This window comes from Cherax quadricarinatus, chromosome 10 (genome assembly GCF_038502225.1).
Source record: "Cherax quadricarinatus isolate ZL_2023a chromosome 10, ASM3850222v1, whole genome shotgun sequence".
In the NCBI taxonomy this organism is placed as follows: Eukaryota; Metazoa; Arthropoda; class Malacostraca; order Decapoda; family Parastacidae; genus Cherax; species Cherax quadricarinatus.
This window is the reverse complement of record NC_091301.1, coordinates 382,624-405,277: the sequence shown is the minus strand read 5'-3', so window position 1 is coordinate 405,277 and position 22,654 is coordinate 382,624. Positions and strand designations below refer to the sequence as shown.

Below are 22,654 nucleotides of genomic sequence, written 5' to 3'. Positions count from 1 at the left end.
CACAGCGGTGACCGCTACTACATATACAAAAACAATCTTAGACAAATGAAACTTTTTGCCCTTCATCAAAAGTTTACAATCATCACCAAAAGGTCTGCTTATGAACATTCCCCTTAAAGGCCAGTATAACGTTGTACTTTCAGCGGTGATATCAGCGTGGCATCCGCTTACAAATGACTAAACTAAACCTAACGGGAATCCCAGGAAAGACCCAACATACTTCACCAAACCCCGGCCATAGTCGGGAACCGGTTCAGCCTTGCAGAGGCTGGAACATATACTGAAATATTGCTTTTTATCTGTATTATCAAGATGCATGACCATTTTAGGATTAATCCAAGATCTCAGTTCCACACAACGCCACAACCATACACACACAGACGCACGGAACCATTCATAATGCATACACGTCACAACCTAAAACCCGCCCTCTACCCTGAAGTCCCGAACATACCGTTTGGTGCTACCACGGGGGGGGGAGTCCAGCCCCCCGTTGCCGTACTCCACCGCCAGTTGCAGCAACCTTTGAACAGTAAGACTTCGATAGTTTGCAGGAAAACTATTATCCCAACTTCTACCATATATGAGTTTATTTCTGCAATACGTTCTGTAGATACCTGCCGCAATTGCCCTGATCCTAACTGATCCCCCGGTTTCCCGCATACCCCACGAGATATAGAGGAAATCAGCCACCACGTACATTATTGCTCTTCGTACCTCACTTGATACTCCGCTAACGTCCAATGTTAAGGCCCTTAAGGTTGAAATGCTTCCCCACTAAGAAAATCGAAAACTCGCCCCAACCACGAACGAACTTTGTCCAAGGTATCACAAAAGTAGACTGCATGAAAAGCTGTTTCTTCTAGACCGCAATGTAAGCAATCTGCCTCCCTTACCAAACCCATCCTATTTAAGACCGATATTGATGCTAAAATCTTCATGACAAATCTGTACACCAATTCACGAACCCTTGGTGCCAACTTAAGTTTACAAAATCCGTCCCATATTTCCCCCCAATTATACAGCGGAAAAACAGACAATCCCTGTACAATTTCCCCACGACAACATATGCTGACCATTTGCCCCACCTGGATCCGTTGCGCATTTCTCAACTTTAACAACAAATGCAGCATGTCCTCACACTCTATTAATTCCGTGCCGCTCCACCATTTACGCATTTCGATCATTACCCGACCCACCCGGATGCCGTTCTCACCGCCCGCCCTGAGGAACTGCTGCTTTACATAGAGGGCCTTCACCCGTGGCCCCAAAGCCAAGAGTCCTAAACCCCCAAGACGAACATGGGTCATGACAACCTCCCAACTTAACCAAGCTCTCCCAAAACCCCAAACATAATGTAAGACCCTTCTCTGCAGTTCCTGAATATCCACATCTCTTAAAGGGTACACCTCAGCCACACTCAATACCTTACTATAAACAAGTGTATTAACCACTACTGTCCTCTGTTGCAATGAGACATCCCCAGCTCTTAACCCCCGAACCCCTCAAGGAAGGTTCCTTGATGTTGGTGAGGGGCTCTTGATTTAGGGAATTGGATCTGTGCTCCAGTTCCCCAAATTAAGCCTGAATGCCTTCCACATCCCCCCCCAGGCGCTGTATAATCCTCCGGGTTTAGCGCTTCACCCTTGATTGTAATAATAATAATTAACCCCCGAAGTCGATCTAAAGCCTTGTTAACCACCAATTCAGAGTTTACCCTTCGGCCCTCCCTCTCATCTGCCATGTACACGATACCACATATTCAAAGTTGCACCACGACTGACCACCCATACCTTTCGCCCAACCCTCCCCCCACCCATGTACCCACCTCCAATAATTTCGATTTTGCCTTATTGACTCACATGCCAGACTCTGCCCCAAAAAACTCAACAATCCATCCCACGATCTGCCAATCTTCCTCCCCGTTTAACAAAATCGTGGTATCATCTACGTACCCGACCACACGCGCTGCATGGTCACTGCTCAGCGTTCCACGCCTCAAACCACCATCCACCAGCTCATAAAAGGGGTTTTGCATACAAGCAAAAAGCAGCTGGGAGAGGGGGCACCCTTGTCTCAAACCCCTTTCCATATGGACCGGCTGCCCAATTTACCGTTTACCTGTATGTGTACCATAGCCGAGACATACAAGGTATCAGCCCATCTTACAATCCCCTCTCCAAAAGCCTGCTTTAATAAAATAAGCCTCAGTAAATCTCTATCAACACAGTCGTAAGCATTTTGCCAGTCAAGCCCGAGGACACCCCCCCCTTGACATTCCTCCAGACACTCCCTAATACGTACATGTCCATCCCTTATGCTCCTACCTGGTATGCCTAGCTGTCCCTCGTGAATAACCGACCCCATAACCTTCCTCATTCTGTTTCCTAAAACTTTTGCAAAGATTTTATAGTCCAAGCACATAAGAGATATTGCTCTATATGCACTCAGACCCCTCCCCCTCCCTTTTTGGGCACCAACACAACTATCCCCGTACTTTGCGACATACCTAACCTCCTCTCCGTGAGCATGCAATTCAATACATCAACCAAACAATGCTTAATACTTCCCCAATGCGCACTGTAAAAATTAATCGAAATGCCATCTATACCTGGTGCCTTTCCTTTACTCATACTAAAAATCGCCTCCTCTACCTCCTCCACTCGAATTCTACCTTCTAGTACCGTTCTATCCCTGTCACTTATAACTTTTCTGAAATCCCTCCCCACCAGGCCACCTGCATGGACCCCCCCGCCATAGCTTTTTCCCAAACCATAGATCAGCATAAAAACTCATGCTGTCTGTGGTGAGGAGTACTTGACCCGGCAGGTAACCACCCAGACCCGTGCATACTTCCAATTGCAAGAGGGACGTCGCCTGTTGTCTGACCCTAAATTTGCGCAAGACACAACTCGAAGGTTTGTCACCCCATAGCACTTCTTCCATACCTGCTCTGACTCTAACCGCATTGAAACGTTCATTGTGAATTTCTGCAAGTTGAGTACGAAGATGTTCAATGTCGTCATACCTACTACTCCCACCCCCCATATTTAGCTGCCCCTCCAGATAGTTTTGTAGCCCATACCTCCACCTCGCCTTCTCCTTTCCCCGCTTCTTATAATAACTCACTATTCCGGGTTTGGCACGCGTTTCCCACCATTCCAACAAACATTCACCTGCCCATCGCGTTTCCCAGAGATTCTTCCACCAATCCTGAAAAGCGGACCCATCCCCCTCCCCCTCCAATAGCCGCACGTTCAGTTTCCAATAACCTGGATAAACCCTGATCATTCCATCCCATCCCAAGTCCGCTAGCACTGCACGGTGGTCTGAAAACCCTACATCAAAGATCTGTACGCGCCCAACTCTAATTCCTTGTGTTACATAAAGTCTGTCCAGATGGGCCACATAGCCAGTGGGAACGAACGTGTGCTCCACCCCCTACCCACCCCTCCCCACCACATCAAAAACCCCTGCATCCCCCAGCATATTCCTTAAGACAGGTAAAGTGCACCCCGCCCCCCTCGGCTCCACATCGCCATGGCGGATAACGCAATTCCAATCCCCACGCATGACGGTAATGAACGGCGAACGGCAAACCCCGAGTGTAAAACGTTAAAGCCTCCCTCACAAATTCTATTTTAACTTTAGGGCTGCTTTCCGCAGGCATGTAAACGCCAATAAAACAAACCCTCACCTCACCCCAGTACCCATCTACCCTCACCACCCTCCCACCTCCCCCCTCCTCCCATCTCAAGACACGCCAAGGGCTGGACTCCTTCACCGCTATAGCTATCCCACCCTTAAATTTTAAAGAACTGCTAACATACATTCGGTAGCCTTTTAACCGTAACTCTCGCCCAAACTTATAATTGTGTTCTTGTATGAAACATACATCCACAGCATACCTGCGCAAGAACCACTCCATCCACACACACACTTAACCTCTGCCCGCAGGCCATTTACATTGATGGTAACGCACTTGAATTCACAAAAGGAGGTTTTCCTCTATATTTGTGGGTCTTTCCCGTTCCCACACGTACATTACACTGACCTTCTTTGACCTTTGACTTCCCAAGGCCCCCCTCACCCCCCTGTGCCCTACCCATATGCTGGGCGCTTGCCACAACCCCGTCTGCAGGAGGCGCCTTAGCCACTTTCGACCATAATTTCTTCCCTGGACGCTGTCCCGGTGTCAAGACCTCGTCCATATCCGACACTCCTGCCGTCCGTTTGCGGGAACCACCTTCCACACACTTCTCCTCACCAGACGAAGCCTCCTGGTGGACTTCCACCACCACCTCATGCAACAGTGTCATTGTAGTTACGTCCAGGTCCCCCATGTTTGGCGAATCATCCTTCATCACTTCTTGACACTCCGGTGGAACGTCTGGGCCATGCTCTGCCCCATCCAGGAGATCGTGTAGCACGCTCTCCAGCAAACTTTCCGGTGACAACTCCAGCAACTGGAGCACTGAGCAGCCATATGGTCATACGAGTTGCATAACCTGCATGTCTTCCGTTGGCCTGCATAGTGAACAAAAACTTGGGTCCTGTAGTGTTCCAGATGAAAGTAAGATGGAATCGGCTGTTTTAATGTCATCTTGAGGGTGCAGGAGCCTTCCGGGAGCCCCTCGTATGGGTTCTCTCTCCACACTCCCTTGGTTGCTGCATGTACCGTGCCGTATCTACCAAAAACTTTCCGAATGTCATACTCCTCCGCCTCGAAAGGCATGTTCCTTACTTTGATCCAGGTGACGTATGTGGAGACGTCATGCAGGCATACCTCTACGGCTGAATTCACCGCCATTTTCCTCTCTTGAAAAGCTTCCACAATCTTGGAGTAAAAGCCGGCATTTGCGAATTTTACAAAAATCCTCGACATCCCATTGAGAGCCACACCATATAATTCCTCAGTGGGGATGCCGTAGATGTCGCAAATAATGGTAGGCAACAAGACATGCATCGTTGCACCACTGAGAGAGCCACGAATGAATTCAACACAGACCGTGTTTACTCTTCTACCCTGACGATCCGCCATCTTGCGTACTGTAGTACACGGTTCGCCACCAGGTGTAAGCAGGAGCAGGCTCAGAAAGCGTCCTCTCAGCCCGCAGGTTGAGAGACGAATGATACCGTGATTAACCTTATGAAGACAGGGCTCTTCGTCCAAGGAATTGAAGATACTTTACCTTTCCTTGAATCGACTTTTGATTGCCTCGCATTCCCCTAGAACTGTATGACCCCAACGGGTTTGGGTTCCTCCAGTGACATATTTTTATTATTTTTTTTTATCACACTGGCCGATTCCCACCAAGGCAGGGTGGCCCGAAAAAGAAAAACTTTCACCATCATTCACTCCATCACTGTCTTGCCAGAAGGGTGCTTTACACTACAGTTTATAACTGCAACATTAACACCCCTCCTTCAGAGTGCAGGCACTGTACTTCCCATCTCCAGGACTCAAGTCCGGCCTGCCGGTTTCCCTGAACCCCTTCATAAATGTTACTTTGCTCACACTCCAACAGCACGTCAAGTATTAAAAACCATTTGTCTCCATTCACTCCTATCAAACACGCTCACGCATGCCTGCTGGAAGTCCAAGCCCCTCGCACACAAAACCTCCTTTACCCCCTCCCTCCAACCTTTCCTAGGCCGACCCCTACCCCGCCTTCCTTCCACTACAGACTGATACACTCTTGAAGTTATTCTGTTTCGCTCCATTCTCTCCACATGTCCGAACCACCTCAACAACCCTTCCTCAGCCCTCTGGACAACAGTTTTGGTAATCCCGCACCTCCTCCTAACTTCCAAACTACGAATTCTCTGTATTATATTCACACCACACATTGCTCTCAGACATGACATCTCCACTGCCTCCAGCCTTCTCGCTGCAACATTCATCACCCATGCTTCACACCCATATAAGAGCGTTGGTAAAACTATAATCTCATACATTCCCCTCTTTGCCTCCAAGGACAAAGTTCTTTGTCTCCAGAGACTCCTAAGTGCACCACTCACCCTTTTCCCCTCATCAATTCTATGATTCACCTCATCTTTCATAGACCCATCCGCTGACACGTCCACTCCCAAATATCTGAATACATTCACCTCCTCCATACTCTCTCCCTCCAATCTGATATCCAATCTTTCATCACCTAATCTTTTTGTTATCCTCATATCCTTACTCTTTCCTGTATTCACTTTCAATTTTCTTCTTTTGCACACCCTACCAAATTCATCCACCAATCTCTGCAACTTCTCTTCAGAATCTCCCAAGAGCACAGTGTCATCAGCAAAGAGCAACTGTGACAACTCCCACGTTATGTGTGATTCTTTATCTTTTAACTCCACGCCTCTTGCCAAGACCCTCGCATTTACTTCTCTTACAACCCCATCTATAAATATATTAAACAACCACGGTTACATCACACATCCTTGTCTAAGGCCTACTTTTACTGGGAAATAATTTCCCTCTTTCCTACATACTCTAACTTGAGCCTCACTATCCTCGTAAAAACTCTTCACTGCTTTCAGTAATCTACCTCCTACACCATACACCTGCAACATCTGCCACATTGCCCCCCTATCCACCCTGTCATACGCCTTTTCCAAATCCATAAATGCCACAAAGACCTCTTTAGCCTTATCTAAATACTGTTCACTTATATGTTTCACTGTAAACACCTGGTCCACACACCCCCTACCTTTCCTAAAGCCTCCTTGTTCATCTGCTATCCTATTCTCCGTCTTACTCTTAATTCTTTCAATAATAACTCTACCATACACTTTGCCAGGTATACTCAACAGACTTATCCCCCTATAATTTTTGCACTCTCTTTTATCCCCTTTGCCTTTATACAAAGGAACTATGCATGCTCTCTGCCAATCCCTAGGTACCTTACCCTCTTCCATACATTTATTAAATAATTGCACCAACCACTCCAAAACTATATCCCACCTGCTTTTAACATTTCTATCTTTATCCCATCAATCCCGGCTGCCTTACCCCCTTTCATTTTACCTACTGCCTCACGAACTTCCCCCACACTCACAACTGGCTCTTCCTCACTCCTACAAGATGTTATTCCTCCTTGTCCTGTACACGAAATCATAGCTTCCCTATCTTCATCAACATTTAACAATTCCTCAAAATATTCCCTCCATCTTCCCAATACCTCTAACTCTCCATTTAATAACTCTCCTCTCCTATTTTTAACTGACAAATCCATTTGTTCTCTAGGCTTTCTTAACTTGTTAATCTCACTCCAAAACTTTTTCTTATTTTCAACAAAATTTGTTGATAACATCTCACCCACTCTCTCATTTGCTCTCTTTTTACATTGCTTCACCACTCTCTTAACCTCTCTCTTTTTCTCCATATACTCTTCCATCCTTGAAGTGACATAAATAAATTAATTATTCAGAGAAAACTGCGTGTTTGCCTGTCAGCGTAGACACAGCTGATCGGAGTCACGTGACCAATTGTTTATGTTAAAAGAGGTAAATGACCAATTCATAGATGAAAGTAAGGAGCTATATCTTGTATTTATGGATTTAAAAATACTTTATGTGAGACTGGATGGAGATACAGAAGTTCAGATGAGACTTTTTTTTATTGACACCTTGATGTAAAATAAAAAATCAAACCACAATGTGAATGCTTTTCTGCGGAATATTAATAAAAAAAATCGGTTGTATGTTTCTCACTTTTAATGTTTAGTGTTTATATACTGATTATAACAAAAATGTATCTTTTAGCATTTCATTACAAAACAGAGATTGAAGAAACTTGAATGAGTCCCATAGACTAAAGTTAAACACAGTCAGTTAACAGTAACTTAAAAGTTAGGTTTATAGGTCTATTTTAGTAGTATGGAGGTCTTATTCTACTGAATGATACTGTAGTTTTGCTTTATCATAACATATCAACATTTCTTATTTATTTTTATACGTATATTAGGTATTTTGCATAATAATTCTAAGGTGCGGGATACGACCCTTTACCGAAGCCTCCAGCATTCTTCTTGTAATTACTTTTAGGTTAATTACGGGCTTAATGACCCTCGTTCAGTCAGTAGGTCTTAAGCTTCACAGAGTTCATTTACATGAAGGTGTATTTCAATATATGTTCAAGGAACGTACTTAACCAATTTCTTAGGAATTAAAGTATTCTTGAAATTATTGTCTTGATAAATTAGACACGTGTGCAACAGAATAAATATACCATCCTTTCTATATTTTTAACAACATTCGTTTTACAGACTAAGAGCTGTTTATTTTTTTCTCTCATTTTTTCTGTGCATCAATTTTTATTTTACCAAATGGCCTGGTCATGGACAGGGCCGCAGAGGCGTTGATCCTAGAACACCCTCCAGGGATACTCCAGGTATACCTCTGACTTAAATCAGCATAAAGCTTAATTCGACGTACCAACGCCCTCTTCAATAGTTCTTAAAGCCACAATATACTAAGAAATAAGAATCCAGGATACGTTAATCCATGAGATTGGAATATATGAAATATATATACACCGAAAGATGTAAATATGAGATGTATACATCTCTCAGTGCGTATATCCCAGAGACGTATTCATTTCTTGGTATGTATATATCATGCCCAATAGGTAAAACTTGCTATTTTGGTTTAAATAGAAACGCTTTTCTTGCCGAATAAGGCAAAGGAAAATTTGTGAATACAATAATTTCTCAAAAATCATTCTGAGCCTAACGAAAAAAAATATATTTAATTGTGTTTGTTTATTTTTAAATTACTGTAAACTTATCCAAAATGTATTTAGAGGGATTAGGCTAACCTAAATTACGCCTGTTATAATAAGGTTAGGTAAGTTTTCTAAGGTTCTTTTAGTACAAAATTATTCATTTTTACAATAGCTTAAGTGAAAAAAAATCCTTAAATGTATCAGAGAAAATTTTAGGACTTAATTTTAAATGAATTCTTGCTAATTGACCAAATTTACCTATTCGGCACGACACACACACACATACACACACACACACACACACGTACACACACACACACACACACACACACACACACACACACACACACACACACACACACACACACACACACACACGCAAACACACACGCACACACACACACACACAACAGGGCAACATGGGTTTAGAGCAGGTCGCTCCTGTCTGTCCTAACTACTGGATCACTACGACAAGGTCCTAGATGCACTAGAAGACAAAAAGAATGCAGAGGTAATATATACAGACTTTGCAAAAGCCTTCGACAAGTGTGACCATGGAGTAATAGCGCACAAAATGCGTGCTAAAGGAATTACAGGAAAAGTTGGTAGATGGATCTATAATTTCCTCACAAACAGAACACAAAGAGTAGTAGTCAACAGAGTAAAGTCTGAGGCGGCTACGGTGAAAAGCTCTGTTCCACAAGGCATAATACTCGCTCCCATCTTGTTTCTCATCCTCATATCTGACATAGACAAGGATGTCAGCCACAGCACGCAGGTACACAGGTACGCAGTGCTTTACCAATCTACCCAGACTGGACAATACCTTGGCGTGTAGCTTGCGCTACACGTTTGATCCAAGGCAGCCAGCTTTCAGGGAGAAGGCTTACAGCTTTTCATCTCATCCCCTGCATGCATCAGCCTTACTAGAGAATTTAACAATGCAAGGAATTCGCGAGAGCAGGCGAAATATACACAAACACTGATCTCTGGCTGAAGGAGACTCGAACCTACGAACCTTAGGACAAGGTACGCAGTGCTTTACCAATCTACCCACACTGGACCAATACCTTGGCGTGTAGCTTGCGCTACACGAACCTTGTCCTAAGGTTCGTAGGTTCGAGTCTCCTTCAGCCAGAGATCAGTGTTTGTGTATATTTCGCCTGCTCTCGCGAATTCCTTGCATATATATATATGTCGTGCCGAATATGTAAAACTGGTCAATTAGCAAGAACACATTTAAAATTAAGTTCTTTCTGAAGTTTTTTCTTATACGTTTAAAGATATATTTTTTTCATTAATGTTAATTTAAAAAAATTTAATTTTGCACCAAAAGCATCTTAGAAAACTTACCTAACCTTATTATAACAAGAGCAATTTATTTTAGCCTAACCCAACTAAATATATTTTAAATACGTTTACAATAATTTAGTACTAAACAAACACAATCAAATATATTTTTTTCGTTAGGTTCAGAATGATTTTGGCGAAATTGTTGCATACACAAATTTTCACTTGTCCTATACGGCAAGAGGAGCGTTGCTATTTAAGCCAAGATGGCAAGTTCTGCCTATTCGGCACGACATATATATATATATATATATATATATATATATATATATATATATATATATATATATATATATATATATATATATATATATATATATATATGCAATAAGATCACAGTAAACAGGTGATTTTAGAATATGCAAAACAACCACTCTGAAAGAATAGAGAAATTCCAAGCGCTTTCGTGACAACTCACTTGATAATGTGAGTAGTCACGAAAGCGCTTGGAATTTCTCTATTCTTTCAGAGTGGTTGTTTTGCATATATATATATATATATATATATATATATATATATATATATATATATATATATATATATATATATATATATATATATATATATATATATACACCCTTCTGTGACTCATTTGTAATACTGACAAGCGAATTGTTCATGCCTGGAACAGGGAAGATCGAGAAGTGGCGGGTGAAGTTGATGGTTGAGGGCAACACAATATTCTGATCCATCGTGGTTGTTGGGTTCGGTACTCGCCCAGTCGCTAGTGGCGATGTGCCTCCCGTCCAGCCACTTAAACGGACGGTTTTCCTTGGCGTTTCTGCCGCCCACGAACCCTGTGGCGCCCACGTACACAAGGGTGTTTCCTGTGTTCCGCAGGATAAGAGGGTTTCATTAATGATAATCCTGGACTGGCAATATATATGTGAGGCTTCATACTTAATCGCATACCCAAATGTGTATATTTTCATGACGCCGCATGCATTCGCACACACACGCACGCAAACCCACGAGCATCCAAGCAAACACACGCACTCTCACTCACACACACACACACGCACACACACACACACACACACACACACACACACACACACACACACACACACACACACACACACACATACACACACACACACACACACACACACACACACACACACACACACACACACACACACATACACACACACACACACACACACACACACACACACACACACACACACACACACACACACAATAAACAAAATTTCATTCATAAAATAGTTATTACCTTTATAATCAAAACGTTCGTAACTTTTGCGTTCGACTCATTAAATAACATTTCATCCATGTTGCCACTGCAAAGTATAGATAAACTCACAAGATTTCAGATATCTCATTATTAACAATGAAGTGATTTACTGTTCCCTGTGTTGAGTGTCTGGATGTGTTTTTGACTGGGTAGCTGTCTGGACGCTGCAGTATAATCATATACGTATGGAATCCATCTCTGTTCATTCATATTATACTTTGTGGTTGATATCTCCATAATAATTGAACTACCATAGATATTTATAGCCATACCTTGGCAGTGACATCGTCATATAGCCATACCTTGGCAGTGACATCGTCATATAGCCATACCTTGGCAGTGACATCGTCATATAGCCATACCCTGGCAGTGATACCGTCATATAGCCATACCTTGGCAGTGACACCGTCATATAGCCATACCCTGGCAGTGACACCGTCATATAGCCATACCCTGGCAGTGATACCGTCATATAGCCATACCTTGGCAGTGACACCGTCATATAGCCATACCCTGGCAGTGACACCGTCATATAGCCATACCCTTGCAGTGACACCGTCATATAGCCATACCTTGGCAGTGACACCGTCATATAGCCATACCCTGGCAGTGACACCGTCATATAGCCATACCTTGGCAGTGACACCGTCATATAGCCATACCCTGGCAGTGACACCGTCATATAGCCATACCCTGGCAGTGACACCGTCATATAGCCATACCCTGGCAGTGACACCGTCATATAGCCATACCCTGGCAGTGACACCGTCATATAGCCATACCCTGGCAGTGACACCGTCATACAGTCTACTGATTCTGTAACTTTCTCCACAGAAATGTTTTACTTAATTCCTTTTATTATGATGAATTAGACACTAGTTTAACACGTGGGTATAATTAATATAGATTCCTGTCAGACACAGCAACATCTTGGGATCTTGATACAAGGAATTCTACGCTTGCCTTATCTATAGACATGACTTAGACATGGCCTGGTGGTTAACGCTCTCGCTTCACACGGCGAGGGCCTGGGTTCGATTCCCAGCCAGAGTAGAAACATTGGACGTGTTTCTTTCCACCTGTTGTCTATGTTCCCCATCAGTAAAATGGGTACCTGGGTGTTAGTCGACTGGTGTGGGTCGCATCCTGGGACACTGACCTAAGGAGGCCTGGTCACAGACCGGGCCGCGGGGGCGTTGACCCCCGGAACTCTCTCCAGGTATCCAGGTACTTCCTGTGCCTTTGTCGAAGGCGACATCGCCTACGACTGCTTCACTTCACCTGTGCACAGTACATAAGCTCCTTCGCCGCACAGATGCTGTACTCTTATCAAGACTGATGGACTGATCACATCGATTCCGGCTGAGGGACTGAGTACCTCAAACTCCTTTTGATCTTCAACCGTTCTTCTCTATATTAGACTGAGGAAACCACTGGTTGACGAAACGGCATCCGCAATAAAGATACCCAAGTGATGTGTCTAGTTCATCGTCCTGTTGGATCTCTCAACCATTTCTACTTTCCATTTATGATATACTATAATAGATCGACTAGTTTTGACCTGCCCTCTGCTTCCTTCAAATTCGTTTGCTAAGTCTTTTATATCATTTGTTTTTATTTATTATTACTATATTCAGCGTGAAGTGGTAAACATGTTAAAGTTCCTACAGAGGCTCGGGGAATGGAAGTCAATTAGGGTCGATAAAAGGGAGGGGAGGTCAGGTCCAGTTTATTGGATCAGGAGCCTTCCAATGGAGTCAAGAAACTTACGTTGAGGGATCAATGATTTTTCAAGTTGATAAATTAGACACATGTGCAACTCTTGGGTATCTTTATTGAGGAAACGTTTCGCCACACATCTACAGATTTTTCAAGTTGTGTTTGAGAAGCCAATATTATATTCGAAAGAATAACTTTATGTTCCCAGTATTCTTTGTCAACAATTTGTTGATGACTGTGTCTGGCCCCATTCTTAAGCATGTTACACTCAGTCCTAATGCTGGTTACAACAACTAAGGATGATACGTTTCGCCCACCAGGGAGAAACGTATCCTCAATCAATCTCTTGTTAATAGCATACCTGGAGTATACCAGGAGAAGGTGCCATAGGTGCCTGTCTCATAACAAGTAATATGAACAGGAAGTCAGAGACAATTCAACCCTGCAGTTTCACACATGTAAGCTTACTTATTATGGCAGTAACATATAATAGTGAGAAATAACATTTGTGTGTTCAGTAATTACATCTACATGGCATAACACTTTAATAGGCTTGCTTTATAACACTTGACGACTTTTGAAAGAAAGCGAAGTTGTTACCCTCTATCATGCGGGTAACTACGACCACCTGACAACAGACTCTCACTTTAGGAAGAAAATATTAAAAGGACCACAAATATAAATCCTTTTATACCAACTATTTTTGTTTATGATGAAAGACTTGAGAGCATAGGGGTGTTTGGGAGTAGCCAAGTCTCCCATCATTCCCTGGCAGTGTTGGCGTCCCTTCTCCATGGTCAATTTATGTGTACTCAGGTAGAAGCACTCGTCCAGGACCTGTGTATATGGGTAAGGGCAGTACGGACCTGGAAAAAATACAGACTGCAGAAAGACGAAAAGAAATTCCTGAGATTATTGTGTATGATACGTGATTACACTAATCTTTTTCATATAACGAACTCCTCTGTTTCGTACAGCATAAACAAACAAGCGTACAGTAGATGTCAAGGAATATATATATATATATATATATATATATATATATATATATATATATATATATATATATATATATATATATATATATATATATACACACACAAACACTGATCTCTGGCTGAAGGAGACTCGAACCTACGAACCTTAGGACAAGGTTCGAGTCTCCTTCAGCCAGAGATCAGTGTTTGTGTATATTTCGCCTGCTCTCGCGAATTCCTTGCATATATATATATATATATATATATATATATATATATATATATATATATATATATATATATATATATATATATATATATATATATATTCAATCGCAGACGGGCGATCTTAACTATGCAGGACAAGCCACGGTGCTCCCCCGTGGCTTGTCCTGCATATATATATATATATATATATATATATATATATATATATATATATATATATATATATTCAACAAGTCGGCCGTCTCCCACCGAGGCAGGGTGACCCAAAAAAGAAAGAAAATGCCAAAAAAAGAAAATACTTTCATCATCATTTAACACTTTCACCACACTCGCACATTATCACTGTTTTTGCAGAGGTGCTCAGAATACAACAGTTTAGAAGCATAAACATATAAAGATACACAACACATCCCTCCAAACTGCCAATATCCCAAACCCCTCCTTTAGAGTGCAGGCATTGTACTTCCCATTTCCAGGACTCAAGTCCGACTATATGAAAATAACCGGTTTCCCTGAATCCCTTCACTAAATATTACCCTGCTCACACTCCAACTGATCGTCAGGTATATATATATATATATATATATATATATATATTATATATATATATATATATATATATATATATATATATATATATATATATATATATATGTATTCTGTTTATTAATAAATGTTCACATAGAATATAAACTATAGGGGGTGGTAGGAGAAGAAAATATTCAAACAGCTCCGGGGAGAACCTTGAGTTTTCTCTGAGGTACGTTTATTGTCTTCTCTGAGGATGAGGGTCCCCAGTCCAGTTATGAAGGTGGTCATTCCCAGATTCGTCTCTCAACCTGCGGGCTGAGAGGACGCTTTCTGAGCCTGCTCCTGCTTACACCTGGTGGCGAACCGTGTACTACAGTACTCAAGATGGCGGATCGTCAGGGTAGAAGAGTAAACACGGTCTGTGTTGAATTCATTCGCGGCTCTCTCAGTGGTGCAACGATGCATGTCTTGATGCCTACCATTATTCGCGACGTCTACGGCATCCCCACTGAGGAATTATATGGTGTGGCTCTCAATGGGATGTCGAGGTTTTTTGTAAAATTCGCAAATGCCGGCTTTTACTCTAAGATTGTGGAAGCTTTTCAAGAGAGGAAAATGGCGGTGAATTTAGCCGTAGAGGTATGCCTGCATGACGTCTCCACATACGTCACCTGGGTCAAAGTAAGGAACGTGCCTTTCGAGGCGGAGGAGTATGTTATTCGGAAAGTTTTTGGTAGATACGGCACGGTACATGCAGCGACCAAGGGAGTGTGGAGGGAGGGCCCATACGAGGGGCTCCCGGAAGGCTCCTGCACCCTCAAGCTGACATTAAAACAGCCGATTCCATCTTACGTTCATCTGGAACACTACAGGACCCAAGTTTTTGTTCACTATGCAGGCCAACGGAAGACATGCAGGTTATGCAGCTCATATGACCATATGGCTGCTCAGTACTCCAGACGCCTGGTTGCACGCATCCGGGAACCTTCTCCTGTGGCCCTAAGAACCGAGGCCTTTGATCTGGGGACTGGTCCCTCACCTGGACAAGGACCTAAGCTTTGGAGTGAGGAAGTACAACAAGAGGAGACGCGGTCTATGGCGTGTGCCACCCTGTCGGTGGACACTACAAACGTGCCCACGCCACCTGTGGGGCCTACGGAGCCTGTGGAGTTGTCACCGGAAAGTTTGCTGGAGAACGTGCTAAACGATCTCCTGGATGGGGCAGAGCATAGCCCAGACGTTACACCGGAGTGTCAAGAAGTGGTGAAGGATGATTCGCCAAATATGGGAGACCTGGACGTGTCTACAATGACACGGCTGCATGAGGTGGTGGTGGAAGTCCACCAGGAGGCTTCGTCTGGTGAGGAGATGTGTGTGGAAGGTGGTTCCCGCAAACGGACGGCAGGAGTGTCAGAGATGGACGAGGTCCTGACACCGGGACAGCGTCCAGGGAAGAAATTATGGTCGAAAGTGGCTAGGCGCCTCTTGAAGATGGGGTTGTGGCAAGCGCCCAGCATATGGGTAGGGCACGGGGGGGTGAAGGGGGCCTTGGGAAGTCAAAGGTCAAAGAAAGACCCACAAACATAGAGGAAAACCTCCTTTTGTGAATTCAAGTGTGTTACCATCAATGTAAATGGCCTGCGGGCAGAGTTTAAGTGTGTGTGGATGGAGTGGTTCTTGCGCAGGTATGCTGTGGACGTATGTTTCATACAAGAACACAATTATAAGTTTGAGCGAGAGTTACGGTTAAAAGGCTATCGAATGTTTGTTAGCAGTTCTTTAAAATTAAAGGGGGGGGGGGTAGCGATAGCGGTGAAGGAGTCCAGCCCTTGGCGTGTCTTGAGATGGGAGGAGGGGGGAGGTGGGAGGGTGGTGAGGGTAGATGCGTACTGGGATGAGGTGAGGGTTTGTTTTATTGGCGTTTACATGCCTGCGGAAAGCAACACTAAAGTTAAAATAGAATTTGTGAGGGAGGCTTTAACGTTTTACACTCGGGGTTTGCCGTTCATTACCGTCATGGGTGGGGATTGGAATTGCGTTATCCGCCATGACGATGTTGAGCCGAGGGGGGCGGGGTGCGTTTTACCTGTCTTTCGGAATCTGCTGGGGGATGCAGGGGTTTATGATGTGGTGGGTCGGGGTGGGTGGGGGGTGGAGCATACGTTCGTTCGCAGGGGCTATGCGGCCTGTCTGGATAGACTTTATGTAACACAAGGAATTAGAGTTAGGCGCGTACAGACCTTTGATGTGGGGTTTTCAGATCACCGTGCAGTGCTAGCGGACTTGGACTGGGATGGAATGATCAGGGTTTATCCAGGTTATTGGAAACTAAACGTGCGGCTATTGGAGGGGGAGGGGGGTGGGTCCGCTTTTCAGGACTGGTGGAAGAATATCTGGGAAACGCGACGGGCAGGTGAATGTTTGTTGGAATGTTGGGAAACGTGTGCCAAACCCGGAATAGCGAGTTATTATGAGAAGCGGGGAAAAGAGGAGGCGAGGTGGAGGTATGGGCTGCTAAACTATCTGGAGGGGCAGCTAAATGATTACTATGTGGGGGCGGGAGTAGTAGGTATGACGACATTGAACATCTTCGTAGTCGACTTGCAGAAATTCACAATGAACGTATCAATGCGGTTAGAGTCAGAGCAGGTATGGAAGAAGTCCTATGGGGTGACAAACCTTCGGGTTGTGTCTTGCGCAAATTTAGGGTCAGACAACAGGCGACGTCCCTCTTGCAATTGGAAGTATGCACGGGTTTGGGTGGTTACCTGCCGGGTCAAGTACTCCTCACCATGGACAGCATGAGTTTTTATGCTGATCTATGGTTTGGGGAAAAGCTACGGCGGGGAGTAGGGAGGGTCCATGCGAGTGACCTGGTGGGGAGGGATTTCAGAAAAGTTTTAAGTGACAGAGATAGAACGGTACTAGAAGGTATAATTCGAGTGGAGGAGGTAGAGGAGGCGATTTTTAGTATGAGTAAAGGAAAGGCACCAGGTATAGATGGCATTTCGAATGATTTTTACAGGGCACATTGGGGAAGTATTAAGCATTGTTTGGTTGATGTATTAAATTGCATGCTCACGGAGGGGAGGTTAGGTATGTCACAAAGTACGGGGGTAGTTGTGTTGGTGCCCAAAAAGGGAGGGGGGAGGGGTCTGAGTGCATATAGAGCAATATCTCTTATGTGCTTGGACTATAAAATCTTTGCAAAAGTTTTAGGAAACAGAATGAGGAAGGTTATGGGGTCGGTTATTCACGAGGGACAGCTAGGCATACCAGGTAGGAGCATGAGGGACGGACATGTACGTATTAGGGAGTTTTTGGAGGAATGTCAAGGGGGGGGTGTCCTCGGGCTTGACTGGCAAAATGTTTATGACTGTGTTGATAGGGATTTCTTGAGGCTTATTTTATTGAAGCAGGGTTTTGGAGAGGGGATTGTAAGATGGGTTGATACCTTGTATGTCTCGGCTATGGTACGCGTACAGGTAAACGGTAAATTGGGGCAGCCGGTCCGTATGGAAAGGGGTTTGAGGCAAGGGTGCCCCCTCTCCCAGCTGCTTTTTGCTTGTATGCAAAACCCCTTTTATGAGCTGGTGGATGGTGGTTTGAGGCATAGAACGCTGAGCAGTGACCATGCAGCGCGTGTGGTCGGGTACGTAGATGATATCACGATTTTGTTAAAAGGGAAGGAGGATTTGCAGATCGTGGGATGGATTGTTGAGTTTTTTGGGGCAGAGTCTGGCATGTGCGTCAATAAGGCAAAATCGAAATTATTGGAGGTGGGTACATGGGTTTGGGAGAGGTTGGGCGAAAGGTATGGGTGGTCAGTCGTGGTGCAACTTAGAATATGTGGTATCGTGTACATGGCAGATGAGAGGGAGGGCCGAAGGGTAAACTCTGAATTGGTGGTTAACAAGGCTTTAGATCGACTTCGGGGGTTAAGAACTGGGGATGTCTCATTGCAACAGAGGACAGTAGTGGTTAATACACTTGTTTATAGTAAGGTATGGGGTGTGGCTGAGATACGGATATTCAGGAACTGCAGAGAAGGGTCTTACGTTATGTTTGGGGTTTCGGGAGAGCTTGGTTAAGTCGGGAGGTTGTCATGACCCATGTTCGTCGTGGGGGTTTAGGTCTCTTGGCTTTGGGGCCACGGGTGAAGGCCCTCTATGTAAAGCAGTGGTTCCTCAGGGCGGGCGGTGAGAAGGGCATCCGGGTGGGTCGGGTAATGATCGAAATGCGTAAATGGTGGAGCGGCAGGGGATTAATAGAGTGTGAGGACATGCTGCGTTTGTTGTTAAAGTTGAGAAATGCGCAACGGATCCGGGTGGGGCAAATGGTCAGCATATGTTGTCGTGGGGAAATTGTACAGGGATTGTCTGTTTTTCCGCTGTATAATTGGGGGGAAATATGGGAAAGATTTTGTGAACTTAAGTTGGCACCAAGGGTTCGTGAATTGGTGTGCAGATTTGTCATGGGGATTTTAGTATCAAAATCGGTCTTAAATAGGATGGGTTTGGTAAGGGAGGCAGATTGCTTGCGTTGCGGTCTCGAAGAAACAGCTTTTCATGCTGTCTACTTTTGTGATACCTTGGACAAAGTTCGTTCGTGGTTGGGGCTGGTTTTAGATTTTCTTAGTGGGGGAAGTATTTCAACCTTACGGGCCTTAACATTGGACGTTAGCGGAGTATCAAGTGAGGTACGAAGAGCAATAATGTACGTGGTGGCTGATTTCCTCTTTATCTCGTGGGGTATGCGGGAAACCGGGGATCAGTTAGGATCAGGGCAATTGCGGCAGGTATCTACAGAACGTATTGCAGAAATAAACTCATATATGGTAGAAGTTGGGATAATAGTTTTCCATCAAATTATCGAAGTCTTACTGTTCAAAGGTTGCTGCAACTGGGGGTGGGGTAAGGCAACGGGGGGCTGGACTTCCCCCGTGGTAGCACCAAACGGTATGTTAGAGACTTCAGGGTAGAGGGCGGGTTTTAGGGAGTGGCGTGTATGTATTATGAATGGTATCGTGGGTCTGTGTGTATGGTTGTGGCGTTGTGTGGCACTGAGATCTTGGATTAATCCTAAAATGGTCATGCATTTTGATAATACAGATAAAAAGCAATATTTCAGTATATGTTCCAGCCTCTAACAAGACTGAACTGATTCCCGACTATGGCCGGGGTTTGGTGAAGTATGTTGGGTCTTTCCTGGAATTCCCGTTAGGTTTAGTTTAATCATTTGTAAGCGGATGCCACGCTGATATCACCGCTAAAAGTACAACGTTATACTGGCCTTTAAGGGGAATGTTCATAAGCAGACCTTTTGGTGATGATTGTAAACTTTTGATGAAGGGCAAAAAGTTTCATTTGCCTAAGATTGTTTGTGTATATGTAGTAGCGGTCACCGCTGTGAGGGGGGAGGGGGGGGTTGAGATGTATAATGTTCTATATTGTAATCTTTGGACATTCAAGTTCCTTGGGCAGCAGCTTTTGCGGGATATGTTGTTCCCTCACCCAGTGATATCACATGTATTTTTTTTTTATCATTTATGGTGCACATAGTCAGTTGATGTTCAATTAAGCACCTTTACTAATATCACTGTATACAAGCAAGGTATATTTTTTGTGGGTTTATAATTAGTTTAAGAAGCTAAATATGGGGTTGGTCGGGGTATTAGGTGTCTTAGTGTTTCCTCATATGTAATCATACATGCTAGATCTGTAAAAGTCTAATGTTAATTATTAAACTCTCTTTGCATATTTTGATTCCTTTTTCAATATATGCAAAACCAAAAATAAAGAACACCATGTTTCAATTTCAAGAGTCGTGTAGGTTTCTGTTAGTTATTTTATATAACAATAGTACCATTGAGTGTGCAATGTATTAGTTTATATGATATTGTTTTTCGTAAATAAAATTTCATACACAATATGAATAAGACTGTCAGGTTTTGGTTATATAGTTATTTTGTGGTTAAGATATGTTCCGGTAGTCCTCTGTTTAGTTGTGTGTTGTCTTCTTATATAAAGTTTTTGCGTTTTTTGTTTTAAATCATTTATGTATACCATCCATGTATACTGTGTTTTTTAAATAAAATATAAAAAAAAAGTTATGAAGGTGGTACCTCCATATATATATATATATATATATATATATATATATATATATATATATATATATATATATATATATATATATATATATATTATATATATATATATATATATATATATATATATATATATATATATATATATATATATATACTGTATATATGTCGTGCCGATTACGTAAAACTTAGGATTTTGGCTTAAATAGCAAAGTTCTTCTTGCCGAATAAGGCAAGCGAAAATTTGTGTATGCAATAATTCCGCAAATATCATTCTGAACCTAACGACGAAACATATATTTCATTGTGTTTGTTTATGATTAAATTATTGTAAACTTATCTAAAATACGTTTAGTTGGATTAGGCTAAATTAAAATGTGATTGTTATAATAAGGTTAGGAAAGTTTTCTAAGGTTCTTTTGGTACAAAATTATTAATTTTTACATTAACGTAAATGAAAAAAATATATCTTTAAACGTATAAGGAATTTTTTTAGAAAAAACTTATTTTTAAATGAGTTCTTAGTAATTGATCAATTTTACCTATTCGAGGCGAAACGAGTAGAGGAATATACAGGCAGAAAGATCGTAGTTAGCAGGATTCAAATCCACGTTTGGAAGGTGTCATAGTTTCCTTTGTAACCCCTTACACCACTCAGCCACAAATGTTGTGATGATCATGTTTTCATTTCTGGGTGTTAAAATAGTGGTTAAATAGTAAAGTAAAAAAAAAAAAAAAGGATAACCTTGGTTGTGTTGTGTGTTGTTGAGCAGCTCCTTCAGGATGTCTGTTTGTTGAGATAACAACAACTGGTTCACAATCACTGCTGAACGAAGTTCATCCTGAGAGACGGTTGAAACTTCAACATCAGCGGCCGCCACGACCCACAGGACGGTAATAAGACGGGTAATAAGACGGTACATAGTGACGGTACTGATACGTCTCGGGTCGGAGTTTCTAAACACCTCTCTCTGAACACATGAAGACACCTTATATATACCTCTCAGTCGCATGGGAGAGGAGTGATGCTATTATATCCCAAAGTTACCATATTTCTCCTGCTGGGAAGAAATTTATCTTTAAAAAACATGGAAGTGAAACCAACGTCACAGAATTGGGCAAACAATGCAGTTTAGCCCACTTTTTAAAAACTACTTTTGCGTAACTTAGACAGTATTCCAGTTGTTCTCTTCATCAATAAGCAACTCTTCAAGGAGGTATTAACTAATATTTCTTTTATTGAAACAAAATGAAGGACCTCTAAAGTTTATAGAAATTTAATCTCGATGATAGTTCTGCATTTTGAACGCTAACTCTAACATGGATACAAATATAAATATGATATGTACCTAAGAATTGTCAACAAGCAACGACAGATGATAAAAAAGGAGATGGACATATACAAGCACGCACACGCACATGAAATCCCAGAGGATGCACATACACATTTATGCACACACACACACACACACTAGCTGGCACACTCAAGAGTGCTCATTCACACCGGCTGGCCCAGTTACACGTCATACGATCTTCCACTTGTACAAGCGCCCACACTCATCGACGTCCACACACTCACTCCCAAGGCTTTTGTTTATAACTTCAGATAAGCTTAAAATATTCAAGATTGGTGAACTATAAGAAGAGTAAAGTTCTTGGAACACTTTATATAGACTTTTCCCGAATTTGGTTTCCATGTCATAACCTTAGAAAGCCTCTTTTGATCGCCTTCAACTTTTGAACACTGGTGGATCCTACTA

General features: G+C 42.9%; 1 protein-coding gene across 1 annotated transcript in view; it reads right to left on the bottom strand.

Moving 5' to 3' along the window:
- The window catches only part of LOC128687883 (low affinity immunoglobulin epsilon Fc receptor), a 29,738-nt gene extending 7,860 nt beyond the window's left edge, over window positions 1–21,878 (bottom strand). The window contains exons 1-3 of the mRNA XM_053775449.2: window positions 21,640–21,878; window positions 13,748–13,915; window positions 10,695–10,899 (exon numbers count right to left, since the gene is read on the bottom strand). Of these exons, the coding sequence (XP_053631424.2) occupies window positions 10,695–10,899; window positions 13,748–13,915; window positions 21,640–21,817 (551 nt within the window). The 5' untranslated portion in view covers window positions 21,818–21,878. The remainder of the gene's footprint in view (window positions 1–10,694; window positions 10,900–13,747; window positions 13,916–21,639) is intronic.
- Between the last annotated feature and the right edge of the window lie 776 nt (window positions 21,879–22,654).